General features: G+C 45.1%; 1 protein-coding gene across 1 annotated transcript in view; it reads right to left on the reverse strand.

Moving 5' to 3' along the window:
* Nucleotides 1-15,851, reverse strand: part of RELN (reelin) — a 380,071-nt gene extending 364,220 nt beyond the window's left edge. The window contains 1 exon segment of the mRNA XM_032221885.1: nt 15,447-15,851. Coding sequence (XP_032077776.1) covers nt 15,447-15,696 — 250 coding nt within the window. The 5' untranslated portion in view covers nt 15,697-15,851.
* Nucleotides 15,852-16,381: the final 530 nt, after the last annotated feature.

The following is a 16,381-nucleotide window of genomic DNA, read 5'->3' on the forward strand; positions in this document are numbered from 1 at the left end:
CTGACGTTGTGGGAAAAACAGTAAGCCTTCCACGAAGAGCAGCTGTCAAAATTGGGGCAAGTCTCTTTTGCAGGGAAGGCAAAATTGATATTCTTGGCCAGAATTCGCATTCTCTTTACTACGCTAATTTAATACAACTTACGCTGCATGCACGTTGTCACATCAGGGGCTGCAAACATTTCATCTGGTGGCCTGGTTCATTAAAAGATGCCTGCGCTGGGTTTCTCAACACTTTGAGTAAGCAATGACCCTGGAAAGTAAGTCTCAAAGGACCTTCAGAATTGGGTATTCTAAATCTACTGTATTTTTTGGACTATAAGATGCACCAGAGTATAAGATGCACCAAGATTTTGAAGAGGTAGATTTTTAAAAAAAGTTTTTGCACTCTGCAGACCTCCAGAATCCTCGGCATGCCTCATATTTTGTGAAAAACGGGGCATGCAGAGAATTTGAGAGGCCTGCAAAGTACTCCTGGAGGCCCCCAAAATGAGCAAAAAACAGCCTATTTTTCATGAAAACAGGCCCATTTTTGCCAAAAAAAAGGGCATGCATAGCCTTTAGGAGGCTTGTAGAGTGCTCCTGGGGGCTGAAGGGGCAAAAATGAGCAAAAATCAGCACATTTTTCACTTGTTTTTGCCCTATCTAGCCCCCAGGAGTATTTTGCAGGCCTCCTAAACTTTTTGCACGTCCATTTTTGTGAAGGGGTGGGGTTTGGGGAGGCCAAAAATGCTGCATTCAGTATATAAGATGCACCCACATTTTCACCCTCTTTTTTTGCATCTTATACTCCGAAAAATATGGTACTCTTTTTTTTTAAGTTAAAAAAATCTGGAATTGAGTCAACATCCTTCCACCTGTGGCTAAAAATAATCAAAGGTCAAAATGGCAGAAAGCTGGGTTTAAATCCTACAACAGTTTGATATTAGTCATGGGTTGGATGAAGAGAAAGTGATGTAGATAAAGATGAGGTGTCCCTGCTCAATCAAAGGACAGATTTACATCCATATATCATTTATAACATGGGATAAAGTGGCTCAGTGGTTGAGACACTGAGCTTGTCGATCAGAAAGGTCGGCAGTTCAGCGGTTCGAATCCCTAGCATCGTGTAACGGAGTGAGGTCCTGTTACTTGGCTTCTGCCAACCTAGCCGTTCAAAAGCATGTAAAAAATGCAAGTAGAAAAATAGGAACCACTTTTGGTGGGAAGGTAACAGTGTTCCTTGTGCCTTCGGCATTTAGTTATGCCAGCCACATGACCACAGAGACATCTTCGGAGAGCGCTAGCTCTTTGGCTTTGAAACGGAAATGAGAACTGCCCCCTAGAGTCGGGAATGGCTAGCACATATGTGCAAGGGGAACCTTTACATTTTTTACTCCATGATGTGGATTGCTTTAAGTCAGGAATATAATTCAGCCTCGCAACTACTGTTCCTCTGCATATTATAATCATGGATATTTACATCCATTAACAGCAAAGGTTTGGCGACAAGGGGGTGGGGAAGCAGGATATTACATATTTCTTTTATTAGCAGGTAGGCACAGTAGTTTCCAGTTAAGGTTACATTAGAACAGTGGATTTTTTAAAAAAATGCTTCCTTTGTTTGATAATGTCGTGCCAATTTCTCATCTTGTGTCAATGGTGGAAAAACTGGACTTAAAATGTGATCTTTGGATTTAAAAGTAAGTTGCTCAGGAAGGTTATTAGCCCCCAAGAGTCAGAAAAATATGCAGTTTTTGAAGACACTTGTCTTATTAATTTAGTATCTTAAGACATGTTAAATATAGTTTTTTTTCAGTTTTTCTGATGGAATTAGCAGAGATGGCTAAATTGATTGCCCTTGGATTTTGTGCTTGAAGTGGGGGGCAAAATGAAACGTTGATAGATTTATTGTTATAGATGCGGCTTGTACATAAAAAGGTGAAGGTTCCCCTCACACATATGTGCTAGTCATTCCCGACTGTAGGGGACAGCACCCATCTCTGTTTCAAAGCCGAAGAGCCAGAGCTGTCCGAAGACGTCTCCGTTGTCATGTGGCCGACATGACTAAATGCCGAAGGTGCACAGAATGCTGTTACCTTCCCACCAAATGTGGTCCCTATTTTTATACTTGCATTTTTTTTTACGTGCTTTCGAACTGCTAGGTTGGCAGAAGCTGGGACAAGTCACGGGAGCTCACTCTGTTATGCAGCGCTAGGGATTCGAACCGCCGAACTGCCGAATTTCTGATTGACAGGCTGAGCCACCGTGTCCCTCTTTCCTGCCCTACAGTCCTGCTATTTCCCTTTTTATTTTTGTGTTTTGATAAACTAACGAAAATTTGGAGCAAAAAAAATAGTTTTAAATGATTGGGAGGGAAGGGAAGGACCCTTAACTGGATGTGCACACATGGCTGAATACCTAAGATTGCAAATGCATTTCCTGAACGTGTCCTGATCTTTCGTCCCCCCCACCCGCCCCCTGCACTGTCATTGTGACAGGTGTGCTTTCTGTTGTGATGAGTTAAATCCTGGCAGAACAATCTCCAGTGTTTGTTCCTGTTGCTAGTTCCATTTGGCACGGAGCCACCTTTGAAGCTGCCACAAGTTGAGCATTCTTGAGGTTTCCCAATCTTTTCCCAGAGAAAACCAACAGGACGGTAAGCCCCCAGGGAGGCCTCTAATCTACTGCTTTCCTGGATGTCGCATAGTCCCCCAAAATATTCAACAAGACGCCTCTTCGCTAGAATGCATCTTTCTTTTCCTTTTTTCCCCCTTTTTCTGCTAAATGTTGCCCAACAGCAAGAAGCAAGCCTGCACAGGTTTCCGAGATGCCATTCTTCGCAGAAAACAGGCTCTCTTCTGTGTGCTATCCTAAGCTTTTTTCCAAGCAATCCCTACTTTTGTTGATGGTGCCAAATCCAATCACTCTAAACCAGGGGTATGAAGAGCCGAGGTGGCGCAGTGGTTAGAGTGCAGTTCTGTAGGCTACTTCAGCTGCAGTTTGGTAGTTCAAGTCTCACCGGCTCAAGGTTGGCTCAGCCTTCCATCCTTCCGAGGTCGGTAAAATGAGGACCCAGATTGTTGGGGGCAAGAGGCTGACTCTGTAAACCGCTTAGAGAGGGCTGTAAAACCACTGTGAAGGGGTATATAAGTCTAAGTCCTTCCTTTCCTCCTCCCAGTGGTTAGAATGCAGTATTGCAGGCTGACTCTGTCAACTGTCAATAGTTCAATCCTGACCGGTTCAAGGTTGACTCAGCCTTCCATCCTTCCGAGGTCAGTACAATGAGGATCCAGATTGTTGGGAGCAAGAGGCCAACTCTGTAAACAGCTTAGAGGGGGCTGTAAAGCACTGTAAAGTGGTATATGTCTAAGTGCTATTATTACTACTTCCTTCCTTCCTTCCTTCCTTCCTTCCTTTTTTCCTCGTTTATTCCATTTTTAATTCTGCTTCCTGGTGGCGCAGTGGTTAGAATACAGTATTGTAGGCTGACTCTGCCCACTGTCAGCAGTTCGATCTTGACCAGGCTCAAGGTGGACTCAGCCTTCCATCCTTCCGACATTGGTAAAATGAGGAGCCAGATTGTTGGGGGCAATATATCGACTCTAAACCCCTTAGAGAGGACTGTAAAGCACTGTGAAGCGGTATATAAGTCTAACTGCTATTCTATTGCTATCAAACTCAAGGCCCAGGGGCTGGATACGGCCCACGGGGTGCTTAGATATGGCCTGCGGGGCTGCCCTGGAAATATGAAGGAATGGCCTGTGGTGTCTCTGCCAGCAAAAACAGAACGTTTTGGGCATTTAGTCATGCCGGCCACATGACCATGGAGACGTCTTCGGAAAGCACTGGCTCATGCATCTATCTATCCCCATACGTATCCTTAGTTAGCCCTAAAATATCACCCAGCTTCCCTAAAACTCTGTTCTGGCCTAGGCTTCCCCAAAGAGCACGAAGCAGATTCCTGGTCCCGACAAAACCCCTTTTATTAAACAACTGTGAATTCCTCTCATTCACATTCAGCCAAGGCCTGGCCAACAGACTTTCAAAGGTGAATTTATGACCACAGACCTTATCTAGCTTGGAAAGCTGCCATGTAAATATTGTCCAAACGCAGTGCTGTGCAAGGAAAGACTTGGCACAGAGTCTCTGAGATTCACGGACAGATCTTCACACTCCTGAAGCGAATGAACGAACGAATTGTTTCCTGCAAAAGCCCACTCCCCTTTTGCTCCTCTTTTATTTCCTATGGGAGGAGCCATTCATCGTCCACCTGTGGCTTTACTCACAAGTCGACCCTGATTTCTTAGTTGTTCTTTTCTTCAGGCAGCTCTGTGTATGTGCATAGTTATCAGCTGCCTTCAGCTGGGAACAGGCTCCAGCTGTTCCTCTGCCTCACTGCTGTCTAGCTCTGAAGGCAGCTGATAACTGGCATACGGCTCTGGCCCTCTCTCTGCCTCCGACACAGAGCCCTCATCAGACTGAGGCCCATGTCCCTCCGCAACCTCCTCACTGTCCAAATCTGCTGCCAGCTCCACTGGCTGCTGGCGGGCCACAAAAAAAACCTATCTTGTCACTTCCTTGTTTGCTGAACGGTTTTGGGGTTTTTTGTCCTTCCGTTATTTATGAAGATCAAATACAGTCATTGCCTTCTGATACTTCCCTGATTAAATTTCTCTGGGTGCAAATTAGACTTCTCAATCTATCTGAAAGTTAATCTTTGCTCAGGCTAATTCTTCCCCATCGCTTCTGTAACAAATTCTTTTTCAGGTAAGTTTGAGTCTGCATCGGAATTGTTTTCTTTGATCGAAATCTGCGGTTGCCCCAAATAGCAAACCCAGCGGTGCGTAATTCTTCTATCTATGCCAACTGAAAAATTTATAACAGGAGTGGGTAACCCACAGCTCAAGGGGCCTATTCAGCAAACAGTTTCAGAATCGTTGCTAAAGTGGAAACCAGGAGCAGATTTTCCTACTATTTAGTGGTGTGACATAAAAAATAAAAGACTTTTACGTGAACTCTATAATAACATATCACAGGCAGAGCCTGGGGTGGAATCAAGAGAGGAATCAGCATGGAATCATTACATTCCCACCAATGGTCTAAGTAGAACCGTCTTTAATTCTGTTAACTCTTATTGAGTACCAATTTGATAGAGTAGATTCGTGAGGAGGCAAAATCTTTTTGGAAAAGGATCAAAAATTGGCTGGAGGCAATAACAGGGGTTAAAATAGAATGGAAACCTGAAGTTTTTTTATTAGGAATTATGTCGGTGAAACACAAAAAAGAAATCCAGTATTTAATACTACATATACTTACAGCGGCAAGGATTGCCTTTGCCCAGAAATGGAAAAACAAATTAATCCCAAATGAAGATGAAATAATAAGAAAGATTATGGACTGTGCCGAAATGGACAAATCCAGGGAAAGGAAGAATCAGAATTCTACCAGATATGGGATAAACGGTATAGGCGGATGGAGGAAAGAAACAAGAATCAATGAAGGAATATAACAAAACTCAAAAAATAATAGTTACGAGTAAAATAAGAGGGTTAAGAATGGTGAAATCCAAATGAAATACAATAGAAGGGGAAATAATATAAGGTGAGCGGTATCGATTGATGATTGCTATTATAAAAAAACAGGAAGTTCCTGTTCGTATTGTATAAATGTGGTGTACGTCTAACTTTTGTGTGTGTGTGTGTATTTTACATGTTTGTCAATTTAAAAAAGGGGGGGGGAAGTAGAGTAGATTCTTGCATATAGACACGAGTAATAAATCAACTTAACTGGAACTTAGTGTGTGGTCTTGACTCTCCAGAAGAGACTGGGCTGCCATCTGTCAGAAATGTTGTAGGTAAGGTCTCCTGCTTGGGTGAGGAGTTGAATTAGATGACCTACAAAGTCTCTTCCAATTCTGTTATTCTATTCTATTCTTCATGCATGACACAAACGCAATCCATCTAGATACAGAATGTGGCCTACCACATTCATGGTCCCTGCCCCATGTTAAACCATCGACAATCAAAAGGTGGCCTAGCTTTGCTTCAAACTACTTCTTGAAAATTCCCTTTTTTCTGATCATGTAATCCCTAAATTCGGCTTAGAGTCGGGGCGACTGGGTGGAGCTGAGCATTTACTGGCTGAATGCCCTTCCTGATGCCTATGCGGAATTCGCAGCAGATATTTTCTCTTCTCACCCAGATAGAGAAACATCTCCCACTGCCTGGGGACTCAAACCTTCTGAGTGGAGATGAGTTTCTTCAACACTAGGCCACCATTCCATGCCCATTGAACCGGTAGTAAAAAAAAAATTGAATCTCACCACTGGCTGACTCTGTAAACCGCTTAGAGTGGGCTGTAAAAGCACTATGAAGCGGTATATGCTATTGCTATTAAACCGTTTTAGGACTGGGGTGCATACATTCCAAATGCTTCAAGTCCATTTCCTTCCTTTTCCATCTACATATTAATCAGAGAAGGCTTTGTATAATATAGTTTACTCTCTCCACTTTAGTTGAGTAAGAGAGATTAGCTTTCAGATCCCTCAATGAAATAAAATCTATCTTTCATTTCATGATATATGATGATGCTGTAGGAAGTTATCACCCAGCCCTCTCCCAGAAAAATGAAACATCCTAGGAAATATTGAAAAGACAGAATATTTCTCTGGATGTGAAAAGAAAGAAACATGTTTTAAAAGACAGAATAGCTGCCTGTAGCTTCCTGCCCATCCCCACCTTGTTAATGGGCCGTTAAGAAGGCCAAGCTAGCCCACTTTACATAATAAAGACTTCTCCACTGCAGCTCCAGGGGGAAGGGATTAAGGATCTTTACCCAACTGACCACACGGCATCTGAGAACTCAAACAAACCTGGATTCAAAACACAGCCTAGAGAGTTGCCCCTGCATGGCCCCATGGGAGTCTGACAAACCAATCAGAATGCATTTCTTACACAGGAACAGGAAACAGAGAGATGGGACTAAACAGGGTATAAAAAGCCTAGCAAGCCCCTCCCTCAGCCCTTCTCTTCTTCTCCACCCAACATTGAAGCATGTGATCCACCTTTTCTGTTCAGGAGCTCAATCCATATGATCCTGTTCCACCATTAAACCATCTTTCCAAGCAGCCTCCATGTCTCCAGTGTCTTTTTCCCCACTTGGAGCCGAACCCAGGAGGACATTTCTTTCATCAATGCAAAAACACACACACACACACCCAACAACTACCCCCTAACTGAATTCATTACTTGCTATTTCTACGCCTGGGCAAAATAATTTGAAAGATTTAAAAAAAATGTAAATCTCGGGGGGGACTGTGTTTCTGAAATTCACAAGAAGGATCCATTTAAAATAAAGCTGGCTTAAGGAAGGTACCAAGAGTCTCAATGTAAATGATCCCAAACAAAAGAACCTCAGAGCTAACGTATCAGCTCCAAACAGCTGAAACTCAATCCATGAAGAGATGCAACGCTACCACTTCCAGCCTAACCCGCGACACATGTAGTGTGATAAAGCTAGCTAATCTACAGTTCATCAAGAAATACAATTCTATCTGTTGTGGCCCTGAACTCTAACCACACATGTGGTGTGATTAAAAAAAAACAAAAGTTGTCTTATCAACGCAAGGAAGTCTTGCTTTAGTATCCAACATTTCCCCCATCCCACCCCACCCCACTGTAATTATCAGTTTTAGTCGCTCTGCGTTTCGTTTTCGTATGATCTGCCTACAGTTTCTCCTGCCACGTTTATAGGATAGCCTTTCCTGTATGTGACTGTAGTGCAGAGCAAGGGTTTTGAGCCTGCGGTTTTCTTCGAAAATGTAAGGAAGCAACTGTGTAGTATAGGTGGTGGTTTAATAAAGACGTAACAAATTGGAACTGTTTGATCGTAAACTTTGAGAGCAAGAAAATAGCAGAAGAAGTTAACTGAACCAATGGTAACTTAATCTTCTTTATTCTTCTACTCCTTTCTTCTTCTTTGTTCCCAAAGGCAGGTATTTCTACCACCTCTTTTGGCTTCTTGGATTTAAGGTGTGTGTGTGCATGTGTGGGTGAGAGAGAGAGAGAGAGAGAAAGAGAGAGAGGGAGAGACAGACAGACAGACAGAGACAGACAGACAGAGCCTATTTAGGAAATGAATGCACAGTGAACTTGAATCCTCATACTAAGTATTCTTTTGCTTTATCAATGGAGTTGCTGGACTGAAAAACATAGTATGTATATAAATGAGATATTTGAGGTGTGCCGGAGGGGGTGATTTCCGCAACGGGAAAATAAAGATTTACAGGGAAGTCACTTCATTGCAATACATTATGATAGGTTTGGGGATAAACACCTATAACTGTATGAGGGTAATGGGTTACGCAGGTGTTGAAACCTCCATAGAAAAGAGGAATAACATGTTTCATTATGAATTTTTTTTCTATATTAAGATCTGTAGGAAAAGCTCCTCTAAAGATGGACCCTTTTCTTTGGCCTCAAGAGCTGCTGCACTGTGAATCTACTACTCCCTTGACATTCAGGAAACGAAGCAAAGATTCTTATTTTTCTGTAAGTGTGTCAGAGGATATTGCTGGAGACAATGGAATGTGCTTTGACCACCATAATTGGAGTAGAGTAGAGTAGAATAGAAATAGAAATAGAATAGGGAGCAGAGTAGAGTAGAATAGAAAAAATGGAATAGAAAAGAAATAGAATAGAATGAGAGTAGAATAGAATAAGAAAAAATAGTAAGAATAGAGTAGAATAAATAGTAGAGTAGAGCAGAATAGAATAGAATGGAAATAGAGTAAAATGAGAATAGAATAAGAAAAAATAGTACTAATAGAATAGAATAGGTAGTAGAGTAGAGTAGAATAAAATAGAAAAAAATAGAATAGAAAAAAAGAATAGTATAGAATAAGGAGTAGAATAGAATAGAATAGAAATAGAATAGAATGAGAATAGAATATAATAAAAAATAATTCGAATAGAATAGAATAGAATAGAATAGGGAGTAGAGTAGAATAAAGTAGAATAGAGTAGAAAAATAGAATAGAAAAAATAGAATAGAAAAAAGAATAGAATAGAATGAGTAGAATAGAAAGAGTAAAATAGAATAGAATAGAATAGCATAATGAGTAGAGTAGAGTAGAAATAGAAAGAGAATAGAATAGAATAGGGAGTAGAATAGAGTAGAGTAGAATAGAAATAGAATAGAATAGGGAGTAGAGTAGAATAAAGTAGAATAGAGTAGAAAATAGAATAGAAAAAATAGAATAGAAAAAAGAATAGAATAGAATGAGTAGAATAGAAAGAGTAAAATAGAATAGAATAGAATAATGAGTAGAGTAGAGTAGAAAGAGAAAGAGAATAGAATAGGGAGTAGAATAGAGTAGAGTAGAATAGAAATAGAATAGAATAGAATAGAATAGAATAGAATAGGGAGTAGAATAGAAATAGAATAGAAATAGAATAGAAATAGAATAGAAATAGAATAGAAATAGAATAGAAATAGAATAGAATAGGGAGTAGAGTAGAGTAGAATAAAAATAGAATAGAATAGAATAAACGAGTAGAGTAGAAATAGAATAGAATAGAATAGGGAGTAGAATAGAAATAGAATAGAACAGGGAATAGAATAGAGTAGAATAGAAATAGAATAGAAATAGAATAGAATAGGGAGTAGAATAGAGTAGAATAGAAATAGAATAGAATAGAATAGAATAGGGAGTAGAGTAGAGTAGAATAAAAATAGAATAGAAACGAAACGAAACAGAAACTGGAAAGGGTGTGGTTTCCCATGCGGACTGCATCTGGTGGATGGGGCTTCACTTTTTTTGCATTGCCCAGTTTCAAGTATGTCCTGGTCCGATGCTCTGTCCACAGACTGGGGGGCAGCTGCTACTCAGTGACAGTGCTCAACAATTCAAATGTTGAGAGTCCATCAAGTTGAGTTTCATTCCTAGTGTTAAAACCAGGACACGCCCGTGAACTTTTTTTCCCCTAGGAACTTTGAAGTAGCCATTGCCTTCTTTTAGGGCATTTCCCTCCCCCCCCCCAGCCTTCCAAGCTAAGAGTTTGGTCTCCCATCCGACTAGTAACCAGTTTCAACCCTGCTTAGCTTTTTGGAAATCAGTTGGCTTCAGAGGCCGGGGAGGTATTCAACTCCTGAAGTGCTGAACAGTTTGCACGCTGACGGAGAGACAGAGAATAATTGCAAGCTGGTATGAAAGAAGAAATTGATAAGAGGAGAAAAGAAGGACAGGACAAACGCAAGCTGTTTTTCATGGCCTTATGTATGAAAATAAAATAAAATAAAATAAAATAAAATAAAATAAATAAAAGAGGGCCGCAGTGGCTCAGTGGCTAAGACGCTGAGCTTGTCGATCAGAAAGGTCGGCAGTTCGGCGGTTCGAATCCCTAGCGCACCATAACGGAGTGAGCTCCCGTTACTTGTCCCACTTTCTGCCAACCTAGCAGTTCGAAAGCACGTAAAAAAATGCAAGTAGAAAAATAGGAACCACCTTTGGTGGGAAGGTAACGGCGTTCTGTGCGCCTTCAGCGTTTAGTCATGCCGGCCACATGACATTGGAGAACATCTTCGGACAGCACTGGCTCTTTGGTTTTTGTAACGGAGATGAGCACCACCCCCTAGAGTCAGGAATGACTAACGCACATGTGTGATGGGGAACCTTTACCTTATGAAAGAAGAAATTGATAACAGGAGAAAAGAACGGCACGATTAAACACCAGCGGTTTTTCACGTCTTTATGTACGGAGATGGCTTTTGCCGCTCCGCGAAAAACAAATCCCTTCACCAAGAGAATCTCACTCCAACCTAATGGAGGCCTTCCATTTAAATATGAAAGGGGAAACAGACAATGTGGGGACTTCCAATAAAAGTGAATTGGTTCACTGAGGCCACTTTAGAGCCCCATTTTCAGCATGTATTGTCAAATCAATTCTCTTTCTTGAGGTCGCCCAGAATGACAAAGCTCAGTCATAGTGGCGGCCAGGGGAAGAGGGTGGGACTTGTGTTCGTAGTGGCTGATCACTCTTCTGGAAGTTATTGGGTGACCTGTAAATGACACCACTCAACTCTGGAGGGGAGGGGGGGGTCGTTTCCAAGCCAAAAGGCAATTTATCTCTTCAGGAAAGGGAAGGTACCCCCCAAAGGCCACCCAAGGGAGCCTTCACATCTCTCCTCCAAATCTTGAGCGTCAGGCTTAGCTTTCCGCATCCAGAGTTTCTTCTGAAGAACTGTTATTGTGAGAGGAAGCTATCGACCGAACCAGCTGGTACCCAATAAAGGAGAACATTTGCAGCTCAGGGTTGATATGAGGGCTCCTTGGTGCTCTCTGAGCTTTGATAATTTTTCTTGCAGACGTTTCGCGGACCAAACCAGGAAACGTCATCAATGTCGGCAACTACCAAAGTTTTATTTTCCTGGGCTACAAGATCACCGCAGATGGGGATTGCAGCCAAGAAATTAAAAGGTGCTTGCTCCTGGGGAGGAAAGCTATGGCAAATCTAGACAGCATCCTAAAAAGCAGAGACGTCACCCTGCCAACAAAAGTGTGTATAATCAAGGCTGTGGTTTCCCCAGTTGCAATGGATGGCTGTGAAGGTTGGACCATAAGGAAGGCTGAGCGCCAAAGAATGGAGGCCTTTGAACTCTAGTGCTGGAGAAGACTCCTGCATTGAGTCCCCTTGGACTGCAAGGCCATCCAACCGGTCAGTCCTAGAGGAGATCAACCCTGGCTGCTCTTTAGAAGGCCAGATCCTGAAGAGGAAACTCAAAGACTTTGGTCACCTAATGAGAAGGAAGAAGGACTCCCTGGAGAAGAGCCTCATACTGGGAATGATGGAGGGCAGAAGAAGAAGGGGATGGCAGAGAAGGAGGTGGCTGGATGGAGTCATTGAAGCAGTAAATGGACTCCGGAGGATAGTAGAGGACAGGAAGGCTTGGAGGAACGTGGGGGTCCATGGGGGTCAGGATGGGTCGGACACGACTTCGCAACTAACATCAACAACCAAGCTCAGAGAGCACCATACAGCCCTCAAACCGGCTAGTTTTTATACTTTAGCTTGGAAGGAAAAAGATAAAATTTACCCTGGGCTACTGATAGTCGGTTCATGGCATGATATTCAATTCATTATACAAGTCACAGCCCCCAAGGATCTCCTTGCCTCTGGGATGCCAAGCGACACATAAATCCCACCCATAATCAGTCATTTTCACTTTACGTCACAGTTAAAACAAGCAGCAAACACCTACAGGCAATGCCAACACGTATGTGTGTGTGTATGTCTGTGTGTGTGTCTGTGTGTGTTTGATTCCCACCATCTGAACATTTCTTGAAGTCCTCATTAAGTCTTAAGAAAGCAGCCAGCCGCACCTGTATCTATCCTAACAGGTAAAGATTCCCCTTGCACATATGTGCTAGTCATTCCTGACTCTAGGGGGCAATGCTCGTCTCGCTGTCTGGAGATGTCTCTGTGGTCATGTGGCCGGCATGACTAAATGCCGAAGGCGCACGGAACGCTGTTACCTTCCCACCAAAGGCGGTCCCTATTTTTCTACTTGCATCTTTACATGCTTTCAAACTGCTAGGTTGGCAGAAGCTGGGACAAGTCACGGGAGCTCACTCCGTTATGCGGGCGCTAGGGGATTCGAACCGCTGACCTTCCGGTCGACAAGCTCAGCATCTTAGCCACTGAGCCACCCGCGTCCCTGTCTGTATCCTCCTTTTGCTAATTAGAAATTTCACCCCTTCCTCTCTTTGACGGCTCAGGATGGGGAAGCTCATCCCTTTCTCCCTTTAATATGTATCTCCTTACACAATGACACAATGTGCAAAATTGTTTTTTTTACCCCAGGAATCTACACACAGCTTTTAAGAGAAGGCAATTCCCAAGCGTGCACATTTGTCGTCTTCAGACTTCATTCTCCAACTCTTTCTTTTTAATCAGTCCTTTAAAACTCTTTCGTTGATAAACAGCCCACCATGTGGTTCGACAGCTAAATTACCACGGAATTAATAAGCCGAGGCTATTATTTCAGAGGATTTGTCCCACTCTTCTCCAAGGAGAATGTTTGAGCGCCCCCCCCCCTCTGTTTTAACTTCTAATGACCTCCCCAGGTAATTCAGGCTGGGGTTTGGGAGGGGGGGACATTTGAGACCACCCAAGGGAAGTTAATGGTCAAACTGAGATTGAAACCTAGTTTTCGTCCTCCAACGTTTCCCCCCCTTCAAAAAAAAAACAGGGGTGAAATTCAGCAGGTTCTGACAGGTTCTGGAGAACCGGTAGCAGAAAGTTTGAGTAGTTCTGAGAACCGGCAAATACCATCTCTGGCTGGCCCCAGGAGTGGGGAGGGAATGGGGATTTTGCAGTATCTTTCCCCTGCCATCCCCACCAAGCCATGCCCACAGAATTTCACCACTGCCCCAAAGCCTCCCTACCTTCCTAACCCCGAGGGGAAAAAATATCTATTGTATATTGCAGGTTGCGATTTCTTGCACGGTGTCATTTAAAAGCACAGCGTTATTTGGAAAACCCTCTAAAGACAGGCGAATTATCCTCTTAAACGGACCGGGAAGGCTCTCATTATTATATACTTTATTCATTCAACATGAAACTCAAGTCAACTGAACATTCAAAAATGCATCACAAATACCATTGACTGGTGCTAATGGTTGATACGGGTGGCTGCCAGCGTCCTAAGTATCAACCAAGTATTTTCTACATCTACAAGCATTTGAAAACCTCTAAAGAAAGGAGAAATTATTCTCTTAAACTGACGGGAATGTTGTTGTTGTTTGTTGTTGTTATTCCAGATCTCCGCGCTTCCGAGACCCCCAACTTTGGAGGCGGAAAGCGCTATTTCTTAAGGTTTCTGGGGTTTTGGTTAGGGGGGTGGCTGACCAAGGGACTTGTCCCTCCATAGGCGACACGCTCCGGTCCCACCCAACGGGACGGGGAGAGCCGGAGAGAAGTATTTTAAGTGCGAGAATACAAGGGGACCTCAAAAGTGCTTCCCCCTCACCCCCCAAAAAGCAACTGGACTTTTTCTCTCTCTCTTCCTTTCCTTGAAGGCGTTTGTTAAACCAGTAGTCTCGGCTGCTAAATTCCGCAGGCATTTGAGCCGTCGAAACGCGCGGCGATCTGTGCCTCCATGGGAGAGTTTAAAAGTCGGGGAAAAGGCAGCCTTTGGGATTTATTAGTCCGTAAAATAAAATGCAGAAATGCAAAAGCAAATAATAAGACCCGATGGGGAGGAAAAAGGGGAAAGACAAGTGGGAAAGGGAGGGAGGGAAAAGGCGACCTTTTGAAACTGCCACGACCTGGATGGCCGAGACTCTCCATCCGAAATGCCACCCTAAACTTTCCCAGTTTCGCCTCCCGATCTTGCCCGGACTACAAAAACCAGACGGCAAAGCCCGCCCACCCCACGCGCCCCATCGAAACCATCGCCACGCGCGCCAAACCCCAACCACAGAAAAAAAACCTTTCCCCCCAATCTGGTGATTTCCTAGTCCCCCCCCCCTCTAAATCGCGTTGATCGGGGATGATGGGACTCGGAGTTCCATCGGGGCATCAGATTGAGCCGGCGGTGCCCTCGAAGTCGACGACGAGCCAAACAGGAGCCCCACAAAAAGACCCTTTCCCCAATCTGGTGATCTCCTTCTCCCCCAGCCCCGTAACCCCACCCCCGGTCAAATAGCGCTGGTCGTGGATGATGGGATGATGGAGTCCATCGGGAGTGGCTGGCGGACATCAGATTCAGCCTGGGAATCTTCTTGGAGTCGACGACGGACCAAACACGCGTCCACCCTTCCCACGAAAAGACCCTCCCCCCCCCACCAATCTAGTGATCTCCGACTCTCCCCACCCGCTAAATCGCGTTGATCGGGGATGATGGGACTCGGAGTCCATCGGGGCATCAGATTGAGCCGGGGAATCTCCTCGGAGTCGACGACGGACCAAACACGCGTCCACCCTTCCCACGAAAAGACCCTCCGCCCGCAATCTAGTGATCCCCCACTCTCCCCATCCGCTAAATCGCATTGATCGGGGATGATGGGACTCGGAGTCCATCGGGGCATCAGATTCAGCCGGGGAAACTCCTCGTAGTCGACGACGGACCAAACACGCGTCCACCCTTCCCACGAAAAGACCCTTCCCCCCCACCCATCTAGTGATCTCCTATTCTCCCCATCCGCTAAATCGCATTGATCGGGGATGATGGGACTCGGAGTCCATCGGGGCATCAGATTCAGGCGGGGAATCTCCTCGGAGTCGACCACGAGCCAAACACGCGTCCACCCTTCCCACGAACAGACCCTCCCCCCCCTCAAATCTGGTGATCTCCAACTCCCCCAGCCCCCCCCCCGCCCTGATCGGGGATGATGGGACTCGAGACCCACGAGAGCTTCGCACCCCTATTATAAACGGAGCTTTCTTTTAAAAAAAAATGAACCTTACCGTGATATTCCTGTCCCGGCACGTAGAAAGTGGGGTTGCCCCCCAAGTGGAGGGAGATGAGCACCTCGCCTTGCTGGCCGTCCCCTTCCAACTCCCCGTGGTGGGTGCAGAGGAAGAAGAAGGGCGAGAAGCGAGGGTAGGCGGCCCGGGCGGCAGCCGAGAGCATCACCAGCACCACCAGCAGCACCAGAGGAAGCCGGGGAGGACAAATCCGGACCGGCGGGGCCGACCAGCTCCGATCCAGCGCCATGCTCCGCCGCCGCCGCCGCCGCGCACCGGGCAGCCGCTCATCCAGGCTCGCGCGGGATGGGGCAGCCGCGCCAAGGCGAGCAAGGGGAGAGGAAGTTGCTGCCGTCGCCGCTGCCGGCCGCGGGAGGAGAACAGCAGCAGCAGCAGCAGCGAAGTTTGGCAACCGACGGAGACGCCCCCCGACTCGCTCCTTTCCCGCCCCGCGGAGGGAGAGGAGGAGGAGAGAAGGAGGGGGGAGGAGGAAACAAAGAGGAGGAAGAGGAAAGAGGAGGAGGAAGCAAAGAGAAGGGGAGGAGGAGGAAGAGGAGGAGGAAGGAGAGGAGGAGAAAGAAAGAGGAGGTGGAGGAAGAAAGAGGAGGGAGAGGAGGAGGAGGAGGAGGAGGAGGAGGAGAGGAGAAGGAAGGAGGAGGCGGTAGAAAAAGGAGGAAGAGGAAAGAGGAAAAGGAAGCAAAGGGAAGAGGAGGAAGAAGAGGAGGAGGAGGAGGAGGGAGAGGAGGCAGAAGAAAGAGGAGGTGGAGGAAGAAAGAGGAGGGAGAGGAGGAGGGAGGGAGAGGAGGAGGGAGAGGAGGAGGAGAGGAGGAGGAAGGAAGTGGAAGAAAGAGGAGGAAGAGGAAAAGGAAGCAAAGGGAAGAGGAGGAAGAGGAGGAGGCAGGAGAGGAAGAAGAAAGAGGAGTTGGAGGAAGAAA

This window comes from Thamnophis elegans, chromosome 7 (genome assembly GCF_009769535.1).
Source record: "Thamnophis elegans isolate rThaEle1 chromosome 7, rThaEle1.pri, whole genome shotgun sequence".
Lineage (NCBI taxonomy): Eukaryota > Metazoa > Chordata > Lepidosauria > Squamata > Colubridae > Thamnophis > Thamnophis elegans.